General features: G+C 38.1%; 1 protein-coding gene across 1 annotated transcript in view; it reads left to right on the top strand.

Moving 5' to 3' along the window:
• TRPC4 (transient receptor potential cation channel subfamily C member 4) overlaps window positions 1-24,891 on the top strand; it is a gene marked incomplete at its 3' end in the record, with an annotated part of 148,817 nt that overhangs the window by 55,935 nt on the left and 67,991 nt on the right. Inside the window, exon 2 of the mRNA XM_082061234.1 lies at window positions 1,875-2,279. Coding sequence (XP_081917360.1) covers window positions 1,902-2,279 — 378 coding nt within the window. The 5' untranslated portion in view covers window positions 1,875-1,901. The remainder of the gene's footprint in view (window positions 1-1,874; window positions 2,280-24,891) is intronic.

Consider the following 24,891-nt stretch of genomic DNA (forward strand, 5'->3'; position numbering starts at 1 on the left):
TATTTTGAAATTAATATCTCTTCCTTTTGCATGCAGTAAGGCTTTTATTTATGGCAGTTAGTCACCACAATTTCAGAATGTTTTATGCATGTTGGGGTCTAGTTATTCAGGTGTTCCAGAGACATAGAATCTTGTATAATATTGTCATGCAAAGTATTTTAAAGAGCAAGTTTCATTCTTTCACATTTCGATGTTACAAAGTTTTATCTGTTTTATTGTAAGTGCTGTAACAAAGTCCCTTATCTGGATTAGTAGATTATGGATTAATTGATCAGAATACTGCTCAATGTATTGTTACTTTTTAAAGCAGTAGTAATTTTCAGTGCTATCAGTTGAGTCAGAGAAATCATCAAGTATCTTGCAAAGGCAGCTGTAATAGTTTGTTTTTCCTTTCAAAAATCCAAACCGACTCACAGATTGTATAGAAAGATGATATTGTGATATTTCTTCAGACTGACCAAAATAATTTAATTTGCTTTACAGATTTCATTATATGTTCTTCCTTAAGTCAGAGGAATAAATTTCATTAGTTATAGCATGTCTTAAATATACCCAGTCAGAATTATGGGGTTTGCAGGCAAGAGCAGAACAGTATTGTAAATCAATTCTTCTCTTTGTCTTGAACTTATTTCCCATTTCCTAATTCCCCAAGTTCAATAAAGAGACACAAGACCAAAATAATTCCTACAGGTTATGAATTTGAGCCCCATGAGTCTGAATATTTGGAAGGCTCAGGTAAAATCTGTCAAATTACATTTCTTGGCTTCTAGTCGTAGTGCGTTTCAGATGGGTGGTTATATTCCTGTTTTCAGGGCAAGTTATTTTGTCTTTATCTCTTTTCTGAAGTATATTTATTCTGTGTCTGGTGAATGGACTCTGTGGAAACTATAATTCCACTTTTGCTAAGTTTTGCACCATAAATTGGATATTTTCTTTAATTCTTGCACTGGTCTAGTGTACTGGACCTCTTATTTCTTTAGCTTCTTGTTCCTGCAAAGGAACTCAAATTAGAGACATCCTTACCTCTGCTGGCTACTCCTAGCTCTCACAGTGTCCCCATGTGCATCTGTAATATACATACATTTACATGTGACAGCACAGTATCAGTTGTCATGCAACACTGTCTATCTGCAGGTAAAATCAAAATAAATGTTTTATTTTTGTAAACACCTGTGAACCATATTCTTTGATGTATTTATCATCTTCCAGGAGTGTACTGTATCAGCAATGACTCTTACTTTCTAATTGCATTTAAACATATATTTTTAGTTACGACAAAACTTTGTTTATGGTTGATTATTTTCAGGAATTTTTATGGGCAAGAGAAAGACTAGCAGAGGACAGCTATTTAGAATAATGACAATGTATGCTTAATGTATGTCTTCTGAAAGAGACAATCTAAGCTTAGATCTCATTTTCCCCATTCAAGAAGCATGAAAAGGTAAACACATGAGATTCCAGCAAGTGTTTTCCTTAGTGCTTACAATGAAACAATAATAGACCTTCCTCAGACTTATCATGAAAACAAAGAAAAATAAAACTCCCAAACCATCTTAATGATTGGGAACCACACATTTGGTGCGAACTACATTGTCATATCACCTCATGCTTGCCACAGGTTTAAGGAATACATACAAGTGAATGGTATACTGATAGATATGCTTTGACTGGGTAAGTTGCAACAATTTTTTTTATGTTTTGGTTTCCACGTTTTGCTGGTGATCTTACAAGTGCTATTGATAGAGTCCACTTGTGCTTATTTCAACATCACTTTTTAGTATGAGTTTTAACTAAAGTAACATAAGTTGCAAATATTAATTTGCACTGTAGCCCAAAAGTACATTATTAATGTAATCTTTCTTTTCATATTGCAGAGACAAAGTATTAGAATGGCATAAAATATGGCCCAGTTCTACTACAAAAGAAGTGTCAATGCTCCCTACAGAGATCGCATCCCTCTTCGTATCGTACGGGCAGAATCTGAACTGTCTCATTCAGAGAAAGCCTACCTGAATGCTGTGGAGAAAGGAGATTACGCCAGTGTAAAGAAAGCTTTGGAGGAAGCAGAAATTTATTTCAAGATCAATATTAATTGCATTGATCCCCTGGGAAGAACTGCACTTCTTATTGCAATTGAAAATGAGAACCTTGAGCTCATTGAGCTGCTCTTAAGTTTTAATGTATATGTGGGAGATGCTCTGTTGCATGCCATACGAAAAGAGGTGGTTGGTGCCGTGGAGCTGCTGTTAAACCACAAGAAGCCCAGTGGGGAGAAACAGGTATGTGCAGGATTTTCTCTGGGTTTGTAATCTGCTCTAATGAAAAGAGAAGAATTGTACAAAGGTAGTAAGCAAAACGAAAGACAAAACCAACCATCTTCCTTGCACACAAGTATTTAAAATCAGAAAATCAATTACTTGGGTACTATATGTATTGTAATAATTTGTGTTTAGACATCACAGAATCATAGAATGGCTTGGGTCAGAAGGGACTTTCAAAGAACATCTAGTATAACCCCTTGCCATGGGCAAGGACATCTTTTACTACACCAGGCTGCACAAAGCCCCATCCAACCTGATCTTTAACAGTTCCAGAGATGGGGGATCTACAACTTTGCTGGACAACCTGTTGCACTGTCTTAACATCCTAATCATAAAAGATGTCCTCCTTCTGTCCAATCTAAACCAATCATCTTCCAGTTTAAAAAAGTTGTCCCTTCTCCTGTCACTACAGACCTTGGTAAAAAGTCTCTTTTTATCTTTCATCTCCATCTTTCCATAAGCCCCCTCTATATGAGAGGCCACCATAAGGTCTCTCCAGAGACTTCTCTTCTTCAGGCTGAACAACCCTACCTCTCTCAGCTTTTCTTCACAGGAGAGGTGTTCCATCCCCCTGATCATTTTTATGGCTGCTCTAATAGGTCCATGTCTTTCTTGTACTGAGGGCTCCAGAATTGGGGTCTCATGAGAGCTGTGTGGAGAGGGAACATCACCTTCTTCAACCTGCTGGCCATGCTTCTTGTGCAGCCTAGGATCCAGTTGGCTTTGTGTGCTGTGAGCGCACATTGCCGGCTTATGTTCAATTTTTAATCCACCTTTATCTTCAAGTCCTTCTCAGCAGGCCTTCACTCAACCCCTTTATCCCCCCAGTCTGTATTAAAGTTGTGGATTGCCCCAACCCAGGTACAGGGCCTTTCACTTGGTCTTGTTGAACTTCATGAGGTTCACATGGTGCCCACTTCTAAAACTTGTCAAGGTCATCTCTGTCATTCAATCAAATCTGCCCAGGTCCACAAAGTTTATCATTTTAATGTAGTTAAGTCACAGGAGATCTAGCTGCCAATAAAAAAGGGTTAAAACTTCCTGTATCCTTCTTATCCCCAGCCTGAATAACAAGGTTTTCCACTTAGAGCTGGGTGAATTTTTAACTGCCTTCTATATAAAGCCAGAATTGGTCTCACATTTAAATTATCATGCACAAAACCCCCTTCTTGGAAGACTGTGCAGTAAGAAAAGTTAAACTTCTTTGAGTCAGAGCTTTGTGTCCATTATAAACTCACTCAGGAAAATCTAAAAGTTGATAAAACAGGTTTTGCTTGTGAGACTACTGACATGGTATCATTATTTCTGCAGATATTAGTGGGAAACCTTTAATGATTCAAAGATACAAATCATTCCAAAGATAATAGCAGTGATGAGATGTGGTCCATTTGAATTAATTATGAAACTCCCTTTGAAGTCAATGAAATTTCTAATCCTTCCATGTAGAGGTCACCATCTCCCAACTCACCAAAGCACCACTGGGAGACACGCCAAATTGATCAGAACATCAGCCCTGTCTCCAATAGTCATCCATCCTATTAAGTACAGCTACAAAGCTACAAACTCTTCTCCCTTTCTCCTGGTCTTCTCAGTGGAGGAAAATCATTACATATAGTCTCAGTCATGATAAATGTGGTACCTACTGTGCTTCCCCTTGAACTGCCTTGAGACATGTCTAGGAGGTAGCTGGCCTCTTGCATATCCTTCTCATTTTAAGAAACTGATGGAGACAAGATAACATAGCCCATAAATTCTGATATTCCTAGGACACTTCCAGGAAGAAAAACCTTAAAAATAGTTATAATATCTTATTGTATTTTCATCTATTTAAATTTTCTTGTATTATAGGTACTGTATTAATGTATTTCAATGAATAGTATGTTGAAATTATTACAGTTCTTTCAGAGATAATGCATACAATATACTTTAATTACAGTATAATGTACTTGCTATGGGTAGAATTGCAGATAATAGATAAAGACTATAATTTTTGCTGATAAAATAACATGAATTCTATGCTTTTTTGTTATGGAAAGAAAGAAATATATTAGGTCTTTGTACAAATGTGTGTTTCTGCCTTCTCTTTTATACAGTAAAAGTAGAGCTCCTTTCTAATGACAACAGAATTATGTCAGAGAAAGGGAAGAAAAGTAGGTTCACTTTATGTTTGGCTCATTTCATTATTTCTCAACTGATAGTGCAGATGAGAATACAATGTATGGGAATTTCTCAATGCAGTGTACCAGGACACTGAAGGCTCAGTGCACAGCCCTGTGCCAAGCCAGTTTAACCCCCCGTCTCTCCATTCTTCAGGCTCTATAGTCAAAGTTGCCACTTGCAGAGTGGAGATCATTTCACTTGATGGTAGCCATCCAAAGCTGTGTCTCATCTCTTATGTAGCTGCCTGGGATCCCTGTACCAATGGAGAAAAACTGAGGTCCCTGGAGAGCACCTCATGCTGTCTTTCGCAATTACTTGTTTTAAGACAGTGTAAACCACTTTTTGGACTAGCTAGAGAGAGGCTACAAGTTTAGCTTACACCAGGTACCTAAATTTTGTGCTGTTCTTTAGTCTTCCAGGACTACTTTTTGGTGTGTGCCACATCTACTGTAATGGAAATGCTTGAATACAAATAGTAAAACTTGTTTTAGATGAGCTTTGTGCTATAGCAGACAAAAGATAGGTTTACATTTGTGCACATACTACAGTGTTAAATTAGCCACAGACTGCTTTGCTCCAACCTAGAGGTTAGCTGTCTAGGCTGGAGATTAAGCACATTGTTTCAGTGTCAGACTCCACTGCTGCTGGTATGAAGAGTGCTGCTTCTCCTTCTCTTCTGTGTTTTCCCTGGTTGCACTTGCTAAGGGTCTTCTCATAACTATAAAGCATGAAGAATAATCATGAATAATTTGAACAGAGACATCTTTTGTGTCTGTAGAAGGCTAGACTTGCCCATTGCAAACGCAAATATTGCTTGCAAGCCAGTTCTTGCAAAAAATGGTCTTTAAACAAACAGTGTGTTTACCCACATGTGCTGATATTTGCCCTGGAGAGGGACCCCAATAACTATTAATCTTCTCTGGATAAATAATTATGTTAGTTCTACAATGAAGCAGATACAATGGTGTGTATTTAATATAATCAAAAGTATCTGCTAGCTGAAAAATTGTTACAATAGGCTAAAGATATGAAATCTGGGTGCTACTATACAGTAGAATTTATATTTTCAGTGTTTAGACAGAAAGATAAGTTTTTCCCTTATGAAACTCGATTTCAAATTACAACTTGACTTTTTTTGGTTACTTTGGTTTGTAAATATTTGCCATATTGTTTAGATGATGATTTAGATTCTATGCTTTTAATAACATATCTTTGCCTGTTTGGTTTTCCTTCTTTGTGTAAAGCTTGTCATGTGTGATAAAATCCTGGCCCCTTGAAGTTAGAAGTTAGTGGGAGTTTTTCCATTGAATCGGTGAGGTCAAGATATTACCTTTTTGCTGGTTTTATTTTTCTTTTTTTTGTTTGTTTGGTTGGTTTTTGTTGTTTTGTATGTTTGTTTTTGTTTTGTTTTTCCTCTTGATGAAAAATTATGCAGAGGAGACAGATAATAAGGAATAAGAAAAATACATGTGCTAAATACTGCCAAGCTCAAGAAACAGTTTAGATTCCCAAATATTTCATTAGCAATGAAAGTAATGAACATTCAAATGCAGAAAAATAACCCTGATATGATTTACAAGTAAATGAATTAGCTTTAACTATTTTTTTCATATTCATTAGATGATATACTATGTTTGATGCATAGGCAATTTCAGCTTCACCTCATACAATAATATGTTTGTAAAATGAAAGAATTTTTAAGCATGGAATTTCCTACATAATTCAAGAGCTCATTGATAGTGTCACAATGCCACAAAAAATATCCACTTGTATCAACAGAAAGATACAATTCTTCAGGAGAGCTGAAACATATCTTTTGAAAGAACTGATTTTTCTCAAAAATTAATTTCTTTAAACATTTAAAAGTTTAAAAAGAAAACAGGAAAAAATGTAAAAATATGTAAATTCTGACCAAGAATCAATGCATTTAGAAAAAAAAATACATTTTTGCATTTTTTTTAAAGTTTTCCAACCAATATCTTCAAAATTGCCAGATGCCACCAAATCTTATTCTTTAATACTTCCTCGAAACAAAACAAAAACCAAACCAAACAACAAACAAACAAAAACACACACACAAAAAATCAAACCAAACCGAACAAAACCAGCAGCAATTGGCTCTTGTTAAAGTGATCTGTAAACTCTGTAGTCTACTGACCCTTCAGCTTTTGGGCTTTACCTAATATCCGTATGTGCTACGCTTTGCATTTCAAAGACCATATGTGTTACAGTGGATTTAAGCTGATGGATACATCTGGTGCCACCTGGTGACTACAGATGAGGCATGTATGTTTAATAGCTTTGAATTGGTTTTGACTCCTTCTGTTACTCAGTTTGTGAGTGAGGTTTTTTGTGGTATACATTAATACAACTCAGGAAAAAGTTATTTTGTCACTTGCATTATCTTTTATACACTTTTTTTTAGCTGTACCAGATGCTAGAACACATGTAAAAGAGAATACTACAAATTAAGGTGAATGGGTTGAGGAAACTTGTCCAAGTACTTTTAAATTACCAGTTCTTCAAAGCCATATGTCCTGAATTATCTGCCAAGTCACTTGTTGCTTACCCTGCTGGATAGCTGAATGCCAAATTAAGAGAGGGGAAAAAAAGCTGTTCCTTAAAATTTAGTATCTGCAGAAAAAGTTTTTAGCTTGTTAAATTGCATGCAGCTTCCATGGATGGGTTGAGAGTTAGGTAGTATATAAGAAAAAAAAAAAAAAGTATAGAATGCCTTTATCTAAATCATAGCGTGCTCTACTGCTTGAGAAACCCAGGTGTTGATCGCTAGCTGGGTGGTTGACTGCCTAGATATGCATATATATTCAGGGAAGACTGAAGCAGAGGTGTAGCTGTCTTCTAAGGATGATACAAAGCACATAAGTGAAGCTAAAGTCTCAGTTATTAAACCTGAATCTGTGTAGCATTGTATTAGCTGACAGTCTAGATTTAGGGGATGAGAACCTGACTGCAGTGTGTACAGGCATTGCCTAGCTAGCAAAAGCATGTGATAGTGTTTTTATGCCACCCTCTTCACTATTAGATGTTAATCTTTTGATACTGTGGGTATTTTTATAGGTGGACACCCTAGGGACAGCTTTCTGCAGATGTCTGGAAAAAATACCGTGCTAATGCCAGACTGGCATTTCCAAGCATAAGGTAATTGCTAGAGGAGGTGGAACTTGAGGACAGAGAAAGAAGTGATCACAGTGATATATCCCTGGTTCACTCCTTCTGTGGTGTGCAAGTCAAGTAATCTGAAAACACTGTTGGGCACAGAGGGAGGGTCCTGGTAAGAAGGTGGGAGCTGACAGACTCCAGCCCCTGCAGCTTTTCTCCAGTCAGTTTGGAATCAAAAAGTTAGTAGTCATCAAGGCAGTTTAGGAATTACATGTCCTATATAGCAGATTACTCAATCTGTGTGTGCTTCGGATGCACAGATCAAATATAGCCCTTATATTGTCTTCCTCAGAGGTGCTGGTGTCCTCAGTGAGAGTTTTATCCCTGTCTCCTGTCCACTCTCCAGATGGGTTTCTCTATTAAAAAGAAAGACCTTTCTGCCTGTAGTGCATCAGTTCCTTGTACATCACCTTTGCATTTCCAGGCTGTCCTGGCAGAGTTCCTGACATCTAAATTTTTCTTATCTCATTTGGCCAACATTAGTGGAACAGTCAATGCGTAGGAGTGTGTGTGTACTTTCTGATGCCCTGGTTTAGGAAACCTTTGTAAGAATTGCATCGATTAACTCCACCTCTGCAAGAATGCTGTGAAATGTGTTTTCATTTCCTGAAGGGGAGACAGAAGGTCTTTGGGATCAGCTTGACTACTCCCTGTTTTTCTGTGCTATCATAGCACATGCAGAGAAAGACAGAAATTGCTGGCACGGGGCTGGAAGTAAGAAGCTGAAAAGAAAGGAAACCATACCTACCTTGTGTACCTTTCACAGCTTGTTTGCTCTCCTGGGGCAGCCAGTAAGGTCACATCTTGAACTACTTTTTGAAAAATCTCTGTCCTCTACTTGTGCTAAGAAATGTTATACATGTTTAATTTCTCCATCTCATACTCACAACCTCTGTTTCTGTTGCTTGCTCACACCCACAGACTCAGTCACGGTCCCTGCCAATCAAAGTCAAATCTGTAAGCCAGGCCTTAGCTTCTTCAATGTGGACTACAGACATTGTTGGCCTCTTAAAATACAAGTACATGATAAAGTTTTATTTTATCAGTTTTCATGTAATTTTTCTGTCAGTGTCTCAAAGAAAATGATAAATATTAGGGGTGAAAAAGAAGTATTTAGTATAACAGACAAAACCCAAACCTCTGTAACCTAAAAGGTATAGACAGACATTTCTGAAGGACCTAAAGACATGTAGTGTATTACTTGGTGAAGTCTGGCTTGTGGTTAGGAAGTGCTGGAAGATACTGATAAGTGAATTAGCATCTCAGCACCTTAATGAATTTTTACTGCCTTTTCAAAGCTAGAAGTTAGTTAAGATGAGGTTGGTCTAGACAGTCTTCAAAGGTCCCTTCCAAACCAAACCATTCTTTGATGCTTTGATGCTAAGATGGAGATGATCACGGAGGGATTGCCAATGCCACCTGGTGACAGTGGACTTAGAAATGTCCACCCATCCCAAAGAAGGATATATTAACTTTGCAGAATACTCTTCCACCACGTCAATTCTCGCCATAATTCATGTTCTTTTACAAACCTGGTTAGCTACCCTTTGGGTTGCACTCAGAGCTATGGATTCAAGTTTCAGATTTTACTACCAGGTTCTGAGACTCTGTCATGAAGAGCATAAGGACAGTTACTATTTTCTCCTCAGAGAGATGGTAAGCAACCTTTCTTTGTCAATATTTAAGGGCCTCTTTAGTAGCCCCTCTGGTCATGGTAGGCTTTACAGTTGCGATATTCCTGAGCAGATGGGTAAAAGGAATGGTATGTTTTAGCCTTTATCTCTGAGGCAAAGGACAAAAATGAAAGATGTTAAAGGCTTCATGTAGGGGGTAAGGACAGCAAGCTGTGATTATATGGCTTCGTGTTATAGTGAAAATGGCATCTGGAAGAGATGGCTGAGGTGAGAAGTGGTATGTAAGAAGACAGCAGCTGTGATACTTTACACACCAGATGTGAATCCAGGAATCTAACCCAGCCAAACATATAATAATGCTGCTGTCTGCCAGATGCACAATGCTTGCCATGGACATGTCAGCTATGTGTGAACAAGAAGATCCAAGACATTTTGGGTCCCAGGTCATGTGATGGCAGCATCTTCTCCCAGGGAGACACTAGTCCATTATGCCATATCTGGGTGTTAAAGAACTAGCAGAAAGCTACAGGGAGGTCTGACCAGCTGCCCAATCTGGATGATGAGCAGACCAGCAACTCAGAGCTTGTTCTAGCGTTTATGTGCACTCAGTGTGTCAGCAGCCACTGTGAAGTCTTGGACAGGAAGAGTTATCCAGGTGGATCACTAGGAAGGCTTGCTATCTTGTGACTTTTTGGGATGAGGGGAGAGAAGGGACATTATTTTACTGTGACATGCTGAAGTTTTATAAATCTTGAATCATTTAGCTGATTGATAATTATTTGGAGTGGAGAAAGGCATAAGAGGAGGTATTGACAAGTTGTCTTTCACTTAAATCTACAGCATGCAGTTCTGATCAGAATAAACAATGATTGGTCTTATGCCGAAGTGTGTCTCAACATCTGAGCTTTTTAGCAGAGTTGCCATGTAGTTTTAGAGAGAATGAAAGGATATAGGAGAACAGCTAGGAGGAGGGAACAGTCCTGTGTGAGGATGTGTCAGGGAAATTGTACAGTATAGTTTCTAGGCCACTGGGGCAGGCTGCTATGTGGATGTTCAGGCACTCACCTAAACTATTGGGGAAGGGACACAGGCAACAAGACTAGACAGCTGTGCAGGCAAAGTGCCTTCAGTCTGGCAGCATTCCCAGAAACAGATAAAAAGCCTGAGATGACAAGTCAGGAAACAGCACAAAAGCAGCACAGAGCCTAAAAAAAATCATTTTCCATTCCTGAGATGATGGCAGTCTAGTTTCTGCACTTTTGACAGAGCTCCTATCAGACCTAACATAGTTCCTATCTCCTAGGAAATTCCCCACATGTGGCCTCATCATCCTTTTATGTCTCTTAGTATCTTTGCACTTCATGAAATTGCTCTTTGAGAAGTCCCAGGGTCCTGAGACAAAGCCAGTGCTCTTCTCTGGAGCTGCAGTCACAGCCCAACTTCAGTCTCAGTCAGACTCCTCTTAGTACATGCAGAGCATTCAGTCAGCTTTGGTCCATTATTTTTCTTCCAAGCTTTGTGGGATACCATCTTCCTGGCCCTGCATTGTCCCACAATCCAACAGTGTTCATGGGGAAGTTGCTATGTCAGGGTCGTACCTCATCCTGGTAACAGTGTAGATCATCATGGGGAAGACCAGGGAATGTATATGGGTTGTAGGCCCAGCACACCTACAATGGACCTAAACTACAAAAATATTGAACCTGTTGTTTTAAGATGTTATTTTGAATTTTCACCTAGTTACTGAACTGGGACTTATATTGGTGAAGCAGAGGCAGAAAGAAAGAGGAAGATTTTATAAGCACTGCATGAAGCCTTTTAGTTTTTCTTATCTGAAAATCTTGCTCCAGTAACTTTGGAAAATAGCAGTCACAATCATTTATGTAATTCTCATTGACTGTTGAGATTAAAGCATCATTTTTGTTTTGAAAATCTCTCCCACAGAAGTTCATGAACTAAGTGTCTTTTTTGAATGCTCTCATTAATGACGGTCTAGCTAATAATGAGTATGGAGGAGGCAGTGCAAAGCTATTTTGTTGGGCTTAAAGTATACAGTCGTGAAGTGAAATGTGAGGGCACAAAATTGGTTCTTCCCACTCCTAGCTGCCTGAGTGGGTAGCTGAGTATTTTTTCTTCCCAGTAGCATATCATTAATTAGAATTTTCTGACAGGTTTTAAAATATTGGTAGACAGGGATGAATGGGACAGGCTGTGTAGGGGATATTTCAGTTTACTGATGAAATAGGTATAGTAGCCTATGCACATGTTGAGTCTCTCATATAATCATATGGGCACATGAAAACAACAGGTAGCTCTTAAACTGAGGTGTGCCATAAAGGTGGAGAGGACCAATGGCATATGAGGTAGAGATATAGATTTACAGAAGTATTGTTCTTTGATGTTTTAGAGAGATGTTGGCTGTTTCCAGGTTCAAAAAACACTACACGTAAGTGTCATGTCTTGGCAATAAACCTGAATTATCTGTGTTTATATGCATCAGAGATAGGGTGGGTGGCTGTGTAGAAAAACCTGTGACAATTACTAAAGACTCCAGAAGCTGATATGCTGGTGTCATCAAATAGAGCTGCTAGGAATTCCAATACTGAGGTAGGCAATGTGTTCTACAATATGCACCCATCACCTTGTAACAAATGCTAAATAATAATATTCTGAAGTTGAACCAGTAGCAAAAGAAGCATACCAAAACATGGCGAAACGTGATAGTTTCTTGACCTGTACAAAATGATGAGCCATTTTTTATTGGCAACATAAAAAAAAAAATAAATCTGACTAGCAGGATCCTTACAGATAGATTCCTGGAAGGTAGTGTTATTGATGATGACTTACACTGGCTGTGAATCTAATCCTCTGTTTTTACCATTTGCAGAAGTTGAAAAAAATATTGAAGATGACAAATACAGATTTAGTTCAAAGCCAGCTGGTGAACCTAAACTAACCTATTCTACCTAAACTTCAAGTGTTACTGATTCAAAAAGACTAAGTGCTTTTTGGTCATTATTTGCTAGCTTTTTCACACTTCTTGTTTTCAGCTCATGCTAGAAATGAAAACATTTTTCCTACCATGAAGAGATGAGTACAGATTAGCAATAAACATTTTAAAATCTAAAATCAATTACAAATTTAGAAATATCTAAAATAATTCAAAATGTTTAGAAGGCTATTGCAAAAATGTGGAAAAGTCAGTTTTCTCCTTAAGAAGTCACGTTTTCAGTGCTGCTCTTTTCTCTCCTTTTTGTATTTGTTGAGCCCCACTTTACAGCACTCACCCAAGTTTACAATCAGAATTGGGACAGCATACAAGTAAAAAAACTTAAAAAAAAAAGAAAATGTCCAGAATCTCTGCCTTCTACAATTAGTGGTCCTGTATTGTCATCTGCGTATGTCTCCATTCCTGGAATCCTTTCTGCCAAACCTACCTGCCTTCACTTCCTGACCACTCAACTACCGCAAAGATATTTTCAACTAAAGATGTTAACAGCCTTTCAGTGCTTGAAAACAGGTTAAGAATCAGCTCGAAGCCCAGTAGTATAAATTTGTTAAAAAGACTGACAAGTTTAACAAATAGAAGCTTTTTTTAATTGAGGCAGTCTTTTCTTCTAAGGTCTAGAAATCCCCATAGCCAATTATCTTTACATTTGGCTATGCAATTTAATTTCTGAAGTTAACAAATATATAAACATTAAAGGAGCGATATAAACAAACCAGTATCTCCTCTGCCTAGAATAGCTTCTCAGGGGACAATTAATGGCTTTGCCCTTGATAAAACAGATTGAGAAGATCTGCATTATATATAAATATATGTATACAGATATGTTTATGTAGGGGGTGGGAGTCAGTTCCTGATGCAGATGCCTGAAGCTGAATGCAACGTAAGAGTAGAGCCAGGATTCTGTGCAGAGATGTCTTCTGCATCACAGAAGCCTTCCTGTCCTCCACCTGTGCTGAAAAAGGATGAGACCCTCCAGTAGATCTTGTAGACTACTGGACCCTCCAGTCATATCTGTGTAGATTTCTCTGATTCTGGAGGGTATCTTAAATGGTACTATATGCCTATGTCTAGGTACCTGAATCACTCCTTTAGTGCTCACAGTTAAGCCAGATAGATGAGTTGCCAATAAGGTCAGTGAAGAGGTGTTACAGATGGTCTGCTGTCCAAATGCAAGTATCTACCATAAGCTAAGAAAAATAGTTTTCTGGACTCTACTGACTACATCAACTGGGGGCCCCGCTTGGAGGCTCACATGAAGTGGCAAAGTGAAATGTGAGGCATCCTAGTGGATCTATGAGATGTGTAGGCCTGGCAGTTATGACACAGGATCTGTGAAATACCTCTGCTTGTGTGGAGTGGTGACTGGAGGTCACAGAGGGCACCTGTGAGTTTCTGAAATGGTACTAGACACCTACGTGGGCGCAACTGAGATGAGCCCTAGTTTTGCACTAGGTGTAACAGGAGTTTAAAAAACCTAATTCACATATAGACCGTATAATTAGGTGTGTAAATCTAGAGATAAATCCCATCCTGTAGGTTCATCCACAACATATTCTCTCTGACAGCATTCAGTGCAGACACCCAGGAAAGATTTTAGTAACAGGACCACCAGAGCCTTATAGTTGAACAAAACTTTCAAAGGAAAAGCAGTTCTTCATGGACACAATCTTCCAGGCAATGCAATGCTGCAAAGTGGTCCACTGAAAAATATTTTCGAAGAGCTATTCTAGAGTTCTTCCTTGTCAGTGAGCCACTGTGCTGCAGTGCAGTTACCTGGATCTTGCCTGTGGAGATACCTCTTAAATAAGTTGTATGCAAGGAAGAGTAGAATTTGAAAGATTTTTTCAAAGTGAACATTAGTCTTTGAGAGTCAAACATGCAATCATACCTATTAATCTTTAAAATGAATGGCTTTAAAAACCTTCAGCCATGGGAAAACCCTATGAAAATTTAAAAACCAGAAGCATGCCACTGTCAAGAAGCTTGCTCATATATGGGCCTTAACAGTCCACCATCAACGTTGCTCTTGTCAAATGGCAGCCCTTATCAAATTGTTCTGTGAGCAGTGAAATTGATGAAAACTGATTTCTACACAGCTATGTGCATCATTATTGAATTTCCTCTGCTTTTAATGTTACGAATGTTCATCAAAGCTGATGAAATTGTACTATCCTCTGTATGAGTTCTCTCGTACCTAGTAATATTTTGTTGAGCTCACACTCCAGAATTTTCTTCTAGATTTCAATCGCCCATCTCTTTTAGGAAACTTGAAGGAATTTAATATCTCTATTATTCCTTCCTGTTAACATTCAGCTGCAACAAGCCCAACAAATTCAAAAGTCACAATGAAGTGACTGACAGAGTCCATTAATGTGATTACAGAGGTTTACTGTTCTTAGAGGACTAGCAATTTACCCTGTCAAATTACCAACTCTTTTCTGGATGGAAGATACACATCACATATTGTACTGACAGAAGTGTTTTAATTGTCCTATATGCCAGTGCCAAGATCCATTTCTTCCACATCTTCACCCCAGATTGGCAGGAGGCAAAATTATTTCCCCTTTCAATTCAGTTACTAAAACAATCCGGAGGGCTAGTAACAAAATATTATCTCAGTTTACAGGCTTGTCACAATGTGTGAGGCTTTCTGGCAGGAAAAAAAACAAACCAACCCTGAAATATCCAACATCAAAGCCTTATATTTCATGTTGTGTACTGTCCAGATGCAGCTGGATATTTGCAGGAAAAACAAAAAACTCTGCTGCTATTTTATCTGCTACCAGCTAGCTTTGTGACATTAACTGTAAGTACAAACAAGGTGGCTGACAAAATGAAATTTCTCTTCCCTGCTCATTTAAACCTCTTCTTGTTAAGCCTCTCTTACTACCATGCTTGAGTAAAAATATGATACAGCTGAGAATATAATATAAGCTGAGCAAAATAAAATTTCCTTATCCTAAGGCACATTAGGAATACCTCTTTACCCATTCATTACTGGGATGCACCATCTGTATGATATGTGTACAGATCGAGATCTGCAATCAATCAGTAAGCTCAAGTGGAGTACAACGCTAAGATCAGACTAACATGAAACAAGAACAGTATTAAAGGATTTGAACCAATCCGTTCTTCTTGGCAGCAGTTATAAAAACTTCTTTCTAGCGATTTACCCAAAACTACCTCTAGCTGTTTTGTTCCTGGTCTTCCACTGCATAAGACAGGTTATAATAATGCATGTCTCTCCCATATCTTTATTGATCTCTCTGTAATGGGAATTCAAAAGGAAAATTTTGATTTCTAGCAATCTTCTATTCTTTACCACTGCATTTTCTCAAAACCTCATAAGCAGTAGTATTGTTCTATTGATTCTTACATGCAGGAAGGAACTTAAAAGTGTCTGTTGTTAAGAAAATGAACACAGATGAGAATATCATTAAGTTGTAATAATATTCAGTTGTCAATTCTTTGCCTCTCAAAGGAAGTTCCATTTTTCACTGTGAATATAGTTGCATGAGCCTTGGTCTCCTCTATCTACTTTAGGAATGAGTCCTTGTTTTCATCTGCGAAAGCTGGAAAACTTATAGTGTGGTCCAAAAACTAGACCTGCTGCTAAATAGCAAAACACCAAATAACATACTAGGAATAGCGTACTAATGAAACAGCTTACTATGATATTTGTCTGCATCCTCTGCAGATTTATTTGGTTTCTATGCCCCTGGCATGCTCTTTTGTATTCCTTTCTCATAATAGTTTGAAAATATATTAAGCATTTTTCTTTAAGTGTTTTGCAAATTTGCCTGACTCCTACTTTGTTTTTTGAGAGCAGAATCCTTGTAATTTTCTGAGAAACAAAATTTACTTCCCAACCGTGAAGATATCTCAAATTACTTTGCATTTCTAAATAATCACAATCATCTGTAAATATGTTTAGCTAATTCCCACCCTTCCCTCTGAGATGTTTGTATCTCCTAAACAGTTTGCTGATATGTAGAGAGGCCACTAATCTGTTATTGTTCTTTCTGTAAAAGCTCCTTTTCAAAAACTTTCTCATTCCTTAGACATCGGGATGCCTTTTCTTGTTTCTAGATACATGAAGCTGAGGGAAAAACAAAGGATCCAGCTCAGAGTCTAAGAACTCTTTTTCTAACATTTCTCTCAAGACCTCACTGGAGAAGCAAGCCAATTTCCTCCTGCCTCCCCAGCTAAATATTGGAGCCATTTTGGAAGAAGTCAAAAAAAAAAGGAAACACATTTTCCACATTTTTCTAATGAGGCCAGAGACACGGGTTCTCAGGAAATGGAATGTCAGACATAAACACCACTAAAATGATTTTGCCTTCATGGACCATTCTGTGTTTGAGAAAAGTATCTAAGCATCCTTTTAAAAACATTCAGCTGGGAAGGACATCTCTAGGTCTACTTTCAATATTCAGGAAGTTGCAATATTGGTTTTGCTCATCATGCAAACTATGAGAGAGGCATATATGAGCTTTATTATGATGCAACAGAAATTATTTGAGTTCTACTTCAATCATTTTCACAATAAGGTCTTTCTTTTCTTTCGTAGCTCTCATTTTTTTTAAAAAACCATTTTTATTTTCTTCTTTCACTGTCCCTGAGTGAAAACAACACTGTTTACTTGTCATTTTTCATTATCAGCACTCAAGCAATGCCAAGAATTCTTACTTGAAATACTCTGCCTACTTCCAAAAAGATACATGGTGAGAAAACAGGTATGAGTTTCAGAGCTGGAAACAAATTCAAAATATCCTCACAGTCTTTTATTGAGTATCTACTTTTAGGTCATTTCCCACCCTTTCTTCAGCTATTGACATTGTCTGAAGGAAGGGCATATCCATCCACTAATAATGCTCACAGGAAAATATTAATTGAAAATGGCCACTTTTGTGTACAGGCTGTATTTTGGATCAGCTCCCAGAGATATAGGGGGACGGAGGGAAAAAAAAAGTTTTGAAGCCTTTTGTTATCAGTCACACCCAACAAATGCCCCAAATCTATCAAATCAAATATATTTTCTTCTTATTCTATCTGGAAACTGTTATTAATTCATTTTACAGCATTTCCCTTCCATCCTCTGTTTTCCTTTTTCAAATAAAAGAACTCTATACTTTTTCGCACCAGGGAGGATCCTAAAGAAAATAATCGAAAATTCTGCTTATACGCACCTAGAAGAAAACATAGACATGAATAGCAGCCTACCAGGATTTGTCAAGAACAAGTCTTGTCATAACAATATAATTTTTATTCATGACCAGATAGCAAGCTCTGTATGTTGGGGAAAAGCAGTACATATCATATAGCTTGAGTTTTGTAAGATTTCATAAACTGTCACTCAAAATAGTCTAAGAAAACCACACTCAGAGTAGTTGCCAACAGTACTCAGTGAAACAAGACGAATGAATCCAACAGAGGAATGAAATGAGCAATTCTGCAGGGGTCTATCCCAATCAGTATAATCATTCCTGACATTTAAGATGAAATAGAGGGCATGTTAAATCTGTACACAGCACAAAGATGGAGGGATCACAAGGCTGTTGCAGGACACGATTAGAATTCAGGACTGTTTTGGAAACAGGAAAAATCATTAGTGTAAAAAATAAAACAGTTCAGTAAGAAAAAGTTTAAGGCTCTAAGTAGAGCAGAAATAATCAACCAACTATATATTGGAATTGAAAATTATTAAGATAACAGTTCTGCAGGGGGGATTAAAACAAGACTAACAGGAAAAGCCTGAACAATATTATATTACTGGACAAAAGTCAATATCATATTGAGTCATATCAGAATGAGCACAGATGATAAGATATATGTGAATTTGTCCTCTGTTATACTCAGAAGTGGTAAGGAATGTGCAGAAAGAAATAACATTCAGAATATTAGGAAATATTACTGATAACGAAAGTCTTAATCAATAAGCATTAAAAAGAGAGAACTGAAACTATAGAGAAGAAATAATGTAATCTCTGTATCCATGTTTTATAGAACAATACATTGCAGGCTTAAACTTCACAAAAGTAAAACAAATTAAATATCAGGAACGTTGTCTGGAAATGGTGCAACATCCATCCACCACTGCAGAGCTTCAAGAACAGATTGGTTAAATCTCTGTGGAGACTGATCTAGGTGTTGTTACTGTACTTTGGGTTCAAGAGGGGCAAACAAGACCTTCTGACAAGTTTATTCCCACTGTCCCGTGCATATATTGCCGAATTCTTTTAACGCTCTTTGGCTCAAATGTTGCGCAGATGTGTTAAGTATATACTGTTATTTGTATCATGCAGTTATGCAAGTCATCCTCATTGTTTAGAGAAGTGATGATGGTTTCAGTGAATTACTAAATGCTGTTGTAATTCTTTTTCTTAATATGTAACATTAATGCCATGTGTGCAATGCGGCTGACACAGAGACTGGAAGTCATCAGTCCATGCTGTGACTATTGTGACACACAAATTGATTCAGCTGTAATAGGATGAGCATGAAAAAGCATTGGAAAACCATAGGCTCACATCTTATGGTAAGTGTAAATCATAAAAAAAAAAGACAAAAATGCTGAGGTTTTGAAAACTCAGCTTGTATTTGGAAATGAGAATGAAAATAACTCGAACTTTAAAATTTAACTTCACAAAATTATATAAACACAAAAAGGCAAGCACTGAAACCTCCTTAAATGTGACAGAGATTTTATATTAGCTATGGCAACATCCCTGTACCTAGTCATGTCCCAGCCAAGCTGAAAGTAAATTTTCAGCAAAATAAATGGGCATAATATTACATAAAACACTCTTCTAACTGGGTGGAAGTTATCCTTTGCTAACAATAATGCATTAGCATGATATAAGGACATTTAGGCCTGATCCTTTGAAATATTTATGACACATGGTATACACTGAGGAGAGCTGCCAAGGAGGCAAAAATTACAGCTCCCTGCCCAACCAACAGGAGACAGACAAGAAGCAAGCTCAAAAAAGTGTATCCAACTGGGAAAAGAGGCAGAAAGAGTTGGTGTGCCTAGGAAACCTAGAGTTAGTGGCAAAACTGGTAACAAAACCCATGTCCTGAGGTCCATTTAAGTTGTCCAGCTGTTAATGCCCTAAGTCATATTTATGTGTTTTCTTCCCCTCAAGGAATTCTCCACTTTTTTTTCATTCATAGCATCATTTGGAATCTGACAAACGATACTTCCAGCTAAAAGCTGGAGCCAAAAGAAACCTTCCCACCACAAAATCTCAACTTGTGGTTGTGATTTCATTTTGGCTAGTCAGTTCTTTCTTTTTGATGCAAACCACATCCTATACTTTAGCACAAGAGGGAGGTTTTATGGCCTATTTGTCTAACATTTAGAATTTTAAACTGACTTCTTAATATATTTTATATGAGAACCAACATTTTAATTTTTAAGCACACAATTTAAGAGTCAATATTTTATTTAAGACTCAAAAAGATAAACATCACTTAACCTCAAATATGTACTGACCCATTTTTATCATCTCTGTTGCTTGTGGTTAAACTCCAGAGAAAAGAAATCTGGAATATGAGCATTAAACACCTTGACAGGATTAAGCTGAATCATGGGTGTGAAAATGTTAAAGGGCAAAATTTGTAACGAAATCTTATCTGCTGGACTTAACCAGCATTTCAGATGTTTGCTTAGCATTCAGAGTGTGCATTCTTAAGAAGTTACAATATTTCTTAAAAATCTCATTACATGTTCATACATTCACATTTAGTCATCACACTGTTATCAGTTAACTTGCAGTGCCTTAAAGGGTGAGGCTTTGTGGATACATCTATTTCCTGCAAAAAAAAAATATATGTGGAGGCAGAATATTATAAAAGGGAAGAAAATGCTTCAGTAGCACCTAAGAGAATGGTACTTGCCTTGAGGAAATGTAATGAGTCCAAGGGCAACAAACAAGTTGAACCCTTTCCGGGCAGCGCAGGGAAAGCTGCCTACGGAAAGTAGAAAATGACAATATAGTACGGGGGTGTTGCATGGCTGGTATCACACACACTGCTCTGAAATGATGCTGTCCCGGAGCTCAGCTTAACAACTTCCATCCACTTGCCTGCCTTAAATACTCGATGACCAAAGAACATGCCAGCTGTGCAAACTGGGACAGGGAAAAGGACTTTTGTCCAAATCTGGGGCCACCATTGCAGGTCTGCAGTTTGTGTCATCTTGATAGCTTCAGCACAGCTTTCAGGATAGACTGTACAGATCCCTTCAGTGGTGTGACAACTGAATTCAAGTTATTTTGAAGTTATGTCTTCAGGATATTCAAGTTATCTGGCAGTTTATCAGTGACTTAGTGCATGTGAAAGGAGTTGGGGCAGGAGGTTTTTTTTTAATCCTTCCTGATGGAACTGCTTCTATCATCTTACTTAGGATGTATTTCAGCTGATATCATAATATGAAACCAAATAAGAGAAAACTCAACAAACCAGAATATAAACCAGAAAACTGTATATCCATAGTGATAACTTGTATGTCATTGGCTGTACTGAAATGTAGAGTTCAGCGTTTTCAAGGTGTTTGGCTGATGAGCGCTATAGAGCAATAGTGCTGAAGCAACTGATGAGACCAATTACACACTTTTATAATATTAATTTTCCCCATATAATGTGGTACTGCATGAGATTACATATGTATTCATCTTGTTATCCATCATATATCCTTTTTTTATTTGCTTTTGGTTTTTCCTCCAATCGTCCTGTCATTATTGACATGACTCAGAGATTTATTCACATAACTACTTGAACCCTTTGCAGGCTTTGGTCTCCTTTACGAGCAAAAGGCAAAATAATTGTAAATAAGTAAATAAAGACAAGAACTAGGTAAGCTTTCCATTTGCTCAAGGAAATAGGTTGCTTTACACAGATTGCAAGCTCTCGCAGTTAAAAAGTATGTAAATGGGCACTGCAGTTTTCAGTCTCTCTGTTAAGATATTGCAGCACTGAGAGCCATTATGAGAAATCTAGATGCAAAAATGGATGCACACGGGGTTTCTGTTCCTCTTCTTCCAAACTGACTGTTTTCTTTTCTGCTTCCTGGATATCTAAGAGATCATCAACAACTGGCCTCTCTACTTTGATGTCATAGGGACACAAAATGTCTCACACCTAACTGGCATTAATTTAGCCTAGATTTCTCTTTCTGTCATAGCAAATGGGCTTCTCTTCAAACAGAACATACAGGGAACTTATATTGAAGAGGGCTGATCCAACTGGCATCTAAAAAAAATTATTAGATATCTAAATTGGACTGACTCATTCCTACTCATAGTAAGTGCAGGGAAAAGGACGGCAACAGAAAATCTCATGTCTTTGAGCACTGAAGTGTATAGACTTCAAGCTATGTTTTCTTCCTTTCTGTTTTCTTTCTGGCTATTCATCCTCATACAGATATGCATATAGGTATACGAAATCACCAAACCCCTTTGCTCAGCCCTATAAATAGTGTTGAAGTAGAAAAATTTAAAGAAAATGTAAGAAGGCAAAAATTGTTTGACTTTTCCAAGTTTAAGCACCGTCACAGCTGACATACTGACTCAGAAGTGTACAACATATTTACACCACTGCTAAGCTTTGGGAAGTCACAGTCACAGTCAGTGACTGTAAGACTAGTAGCTTCCCATCCTCCCAGGATTTAAGGAAGATTCATGTGTTTTCTTTGAGTGTTCTATCAAAGATGTAGATTGTGTGGCTGGTATCTGTGTGTGCTGGTTATTTGTTTTGGCTTCTTTAAAGAGAATTATTTTTTCAGTATTCAAAAGTAAAATTCATCATAAGTCTAGTGATTTCAGAGCAAGCTCTCTGGGTCAGCATTTAAATACTAAAATATTCTGAGTGCCATGAGAGCACTCAGGACTTCAGAAGATAAGTACTTCATTATGCTGCAGATGAGGGAATAATTTGACCTTATTGCTTTGGCATTCTGTATATCTTTGGTTTAAATGAGTAGGAAATCTTAAAATAGGAGGTAAAGGGTCAGGAGTTAAATTCATGTGGTAATTAAAGTTGCAGTCTTAGGGTTTGCCATTTAAGTTTAAATGTTTCCATGAGTTAAGGCTGAAATTATTTAATGCACACTTCTATATTTGGGTAAATTCTGATAGTATGAATTCCAAAATGTTGGCATTAGCCTTGTAGCTGAGTTACCTTAAGATGAGTGGTTTTGATATACTGTCAGAAAAACAGCTTTTGAGGTAATGGACCCCATGTACAAGTCAGTCATTGTAATCTCATGTTGTTTGAAGCTGTGTCTCTCTTAATTTTTCAGAGAAGATTGTGGTTAAGATAGTCTTCAGTTCTGGCAGGGCTTGAAGCAAATATTAGTTTAGTACTGTCAGAAATTACAAAGATAATGACATGCTAAATGACAGAGGAATACTCTGAGCAGTCAGTGAGTTTGGAGTTTTAGCTTTGTATCCTTTGTATCCTGAGTTTTCTGCCCTTCCAGCTCTTTGCTCCCTGGCACCCTGACCTTGGGAGTGAGGGGCATCTCAATAGTTGTGGCAGACACTGTCAGAGTACGACACATCCGTCCTTGTAAAACTCTTTTTCAGACCTATGATAGCCCAAAAGCTCACTTCTACTAATGCAAAGTGTGAGTCTCTACTGCCATTTTCTTCTGTTTCTAGCCTCAAAAGCATTGACCATAGTTGCAGCTTAGAAAGCAGGAAAAGTGTGTGTGTGCATGTGTGCTCTCTTTTTTTCTATAGAATATGTAAGTAAAAGAGAAGATAAATCTAAGACTACAGTAACCAGTGAGGGCTGGGTTTGGAAATGGGTCTAATTTTCCCTGCTGATGTTACAGCTAGATGAGAAAACAGGTACGGACTTCAGGCCCCAGTCCACACTGGACAGGAATAGTGGAACAAAATATGGGCTTCCCCAGGAGGGCTCAGGACAGTGTTCAGCCTAGAGGTGAGCGATGACCAGAGGTGCGCTGGAGGCTTTGAGCATTGCAAGAGACCTGAGAGAGCAGTGTGGACATAGCTGGAGAGTCCTTTGAGGAAAAGTATGGCCAGTTGCTTTTTCTTGTCCTGACCACATCTGAGACTGGGCACAGCCCACAGACCTTTTGCTTGTTCTTGTACCTGAGTGTCCACCACAGCCATATGTAACTTCAGTATATTGTCAGATGGGTTCCTTACCTCTTGAGTAATTTTAAACCCACATCTCTGTATGCCTGCACACACTACATGAAGGCATTACTTTTTGTTTGTACCTCAGAATAAAGAAGAGGAAAGCAGAAGAGAACTAGCTCAGGAGCTGCTCAGTTCACAATCCCTGGCTGTAGGCTTCTCGCATAAGCCTGTGGGGAGCACTGTGAGGATGGCTGCTTCCTCTGCATGGGGTGGTGAGGGTGGGTGGGCTGGCTCAGGCATCCCACAGCTCTGCTCTGACAGGGACTCTGTGCCAGCCTTACCCAGTGCCAAGCCAAGCGTCCACGTTTGTGTGCGTGGGAAGGGAGAGAAGGGATTTCCGCCTGTTGACTCCGCATTCCTTCTCAGACTCCAGCACAGTTTCTCGAGGTCAGAAATACGCTTTGGCCAGGCAGGAATTGTTTCCCTAGGGATGTGTGATTACAATACCGAATGCTGGATCTCCAGTCTTGACTTTCCACCCTATTTTACATGAATAAGTGGCCACCTCCCAAAGTAATTCTCTTATTCAGCTAATTAGTGCTTTGGGCCTCTTTTACAGCCCACACACATAGCAGCTCTTATACATGGACACAGTCCCATTGAACCAACATTATTTGTTTTACATGGAGAACAGTTAAAAATGTACAAAATACACAGTGTCTTCATTGGAAAGAGGGAGAAAAAAAAAATCCATTATCATTTTATTTATGCCTTTAGATTCACTTTTCACTTAATGTCATTCTAGTTTTCTTTTCCACTGATTCTGTGCATTTCTGTGCACTTCTTTCCTTCTCAAGGCTCTAAATATAGCTTATTTCAACTTGTTCTTGCACTGTTCTCACATGCTTTACCTGTTTGCTATTAGCATCTCTTCTGAGCTATTTGTGTTTTTTCCACTTTGCACTGAGGTCACTCTGCTGTCATAAGACTTCTATCAAGCATCTTTTCCTCCCTCCAGTGGCCATCTATTTCTCTAACCTTCAGATAACTTGTAGTCAAATGTTTTCCCTGAAAGTACAGACATGCACACAAGTAGAGGCTTTACAAATCCTCTTCTACTGTTTCCTCTCTTGAGGCCTATGCTACCAACTCTCCTATGTTCCTCTAAAGAGAGTATGCTTGTTTGCACATGTGAATGTAGAATTGAGCCTTAAGACATTTAGCTCTTTGCACAAGGTATCTTTGTTACTCTACACAGTCATATTTCCAACCTTCTCTTTAAGAAAAAATATTTTATTTCTCATTTGCTTGCCCAGTTTATCTTATAACTCTAACTTGTCTGTGTTCTATTCACTTCTTCCTTCAGTTAATTAGTTATGTCCCCATGATTCTGTCTTCCCTGCAAAACAGATTAACCAGTCTGAGATGAAGCATTTCTGTCTTGCTCACAGCTGGCACTTCAAGGGACCCAA

The sequence above is a fragment of the Streptopelia decaocto genome (genome assembly GCF_964273445.1).
Source record: "Streptopelia decaocto genome assembly, chromosome: 1".
Taxonomy (NCBI): domain Eukaryota; kingdom Metazoa; phylum Chordata; class Aves; order Columbiformes; family Columbidae; genus Streptopelia; species Streptopelia decaocto.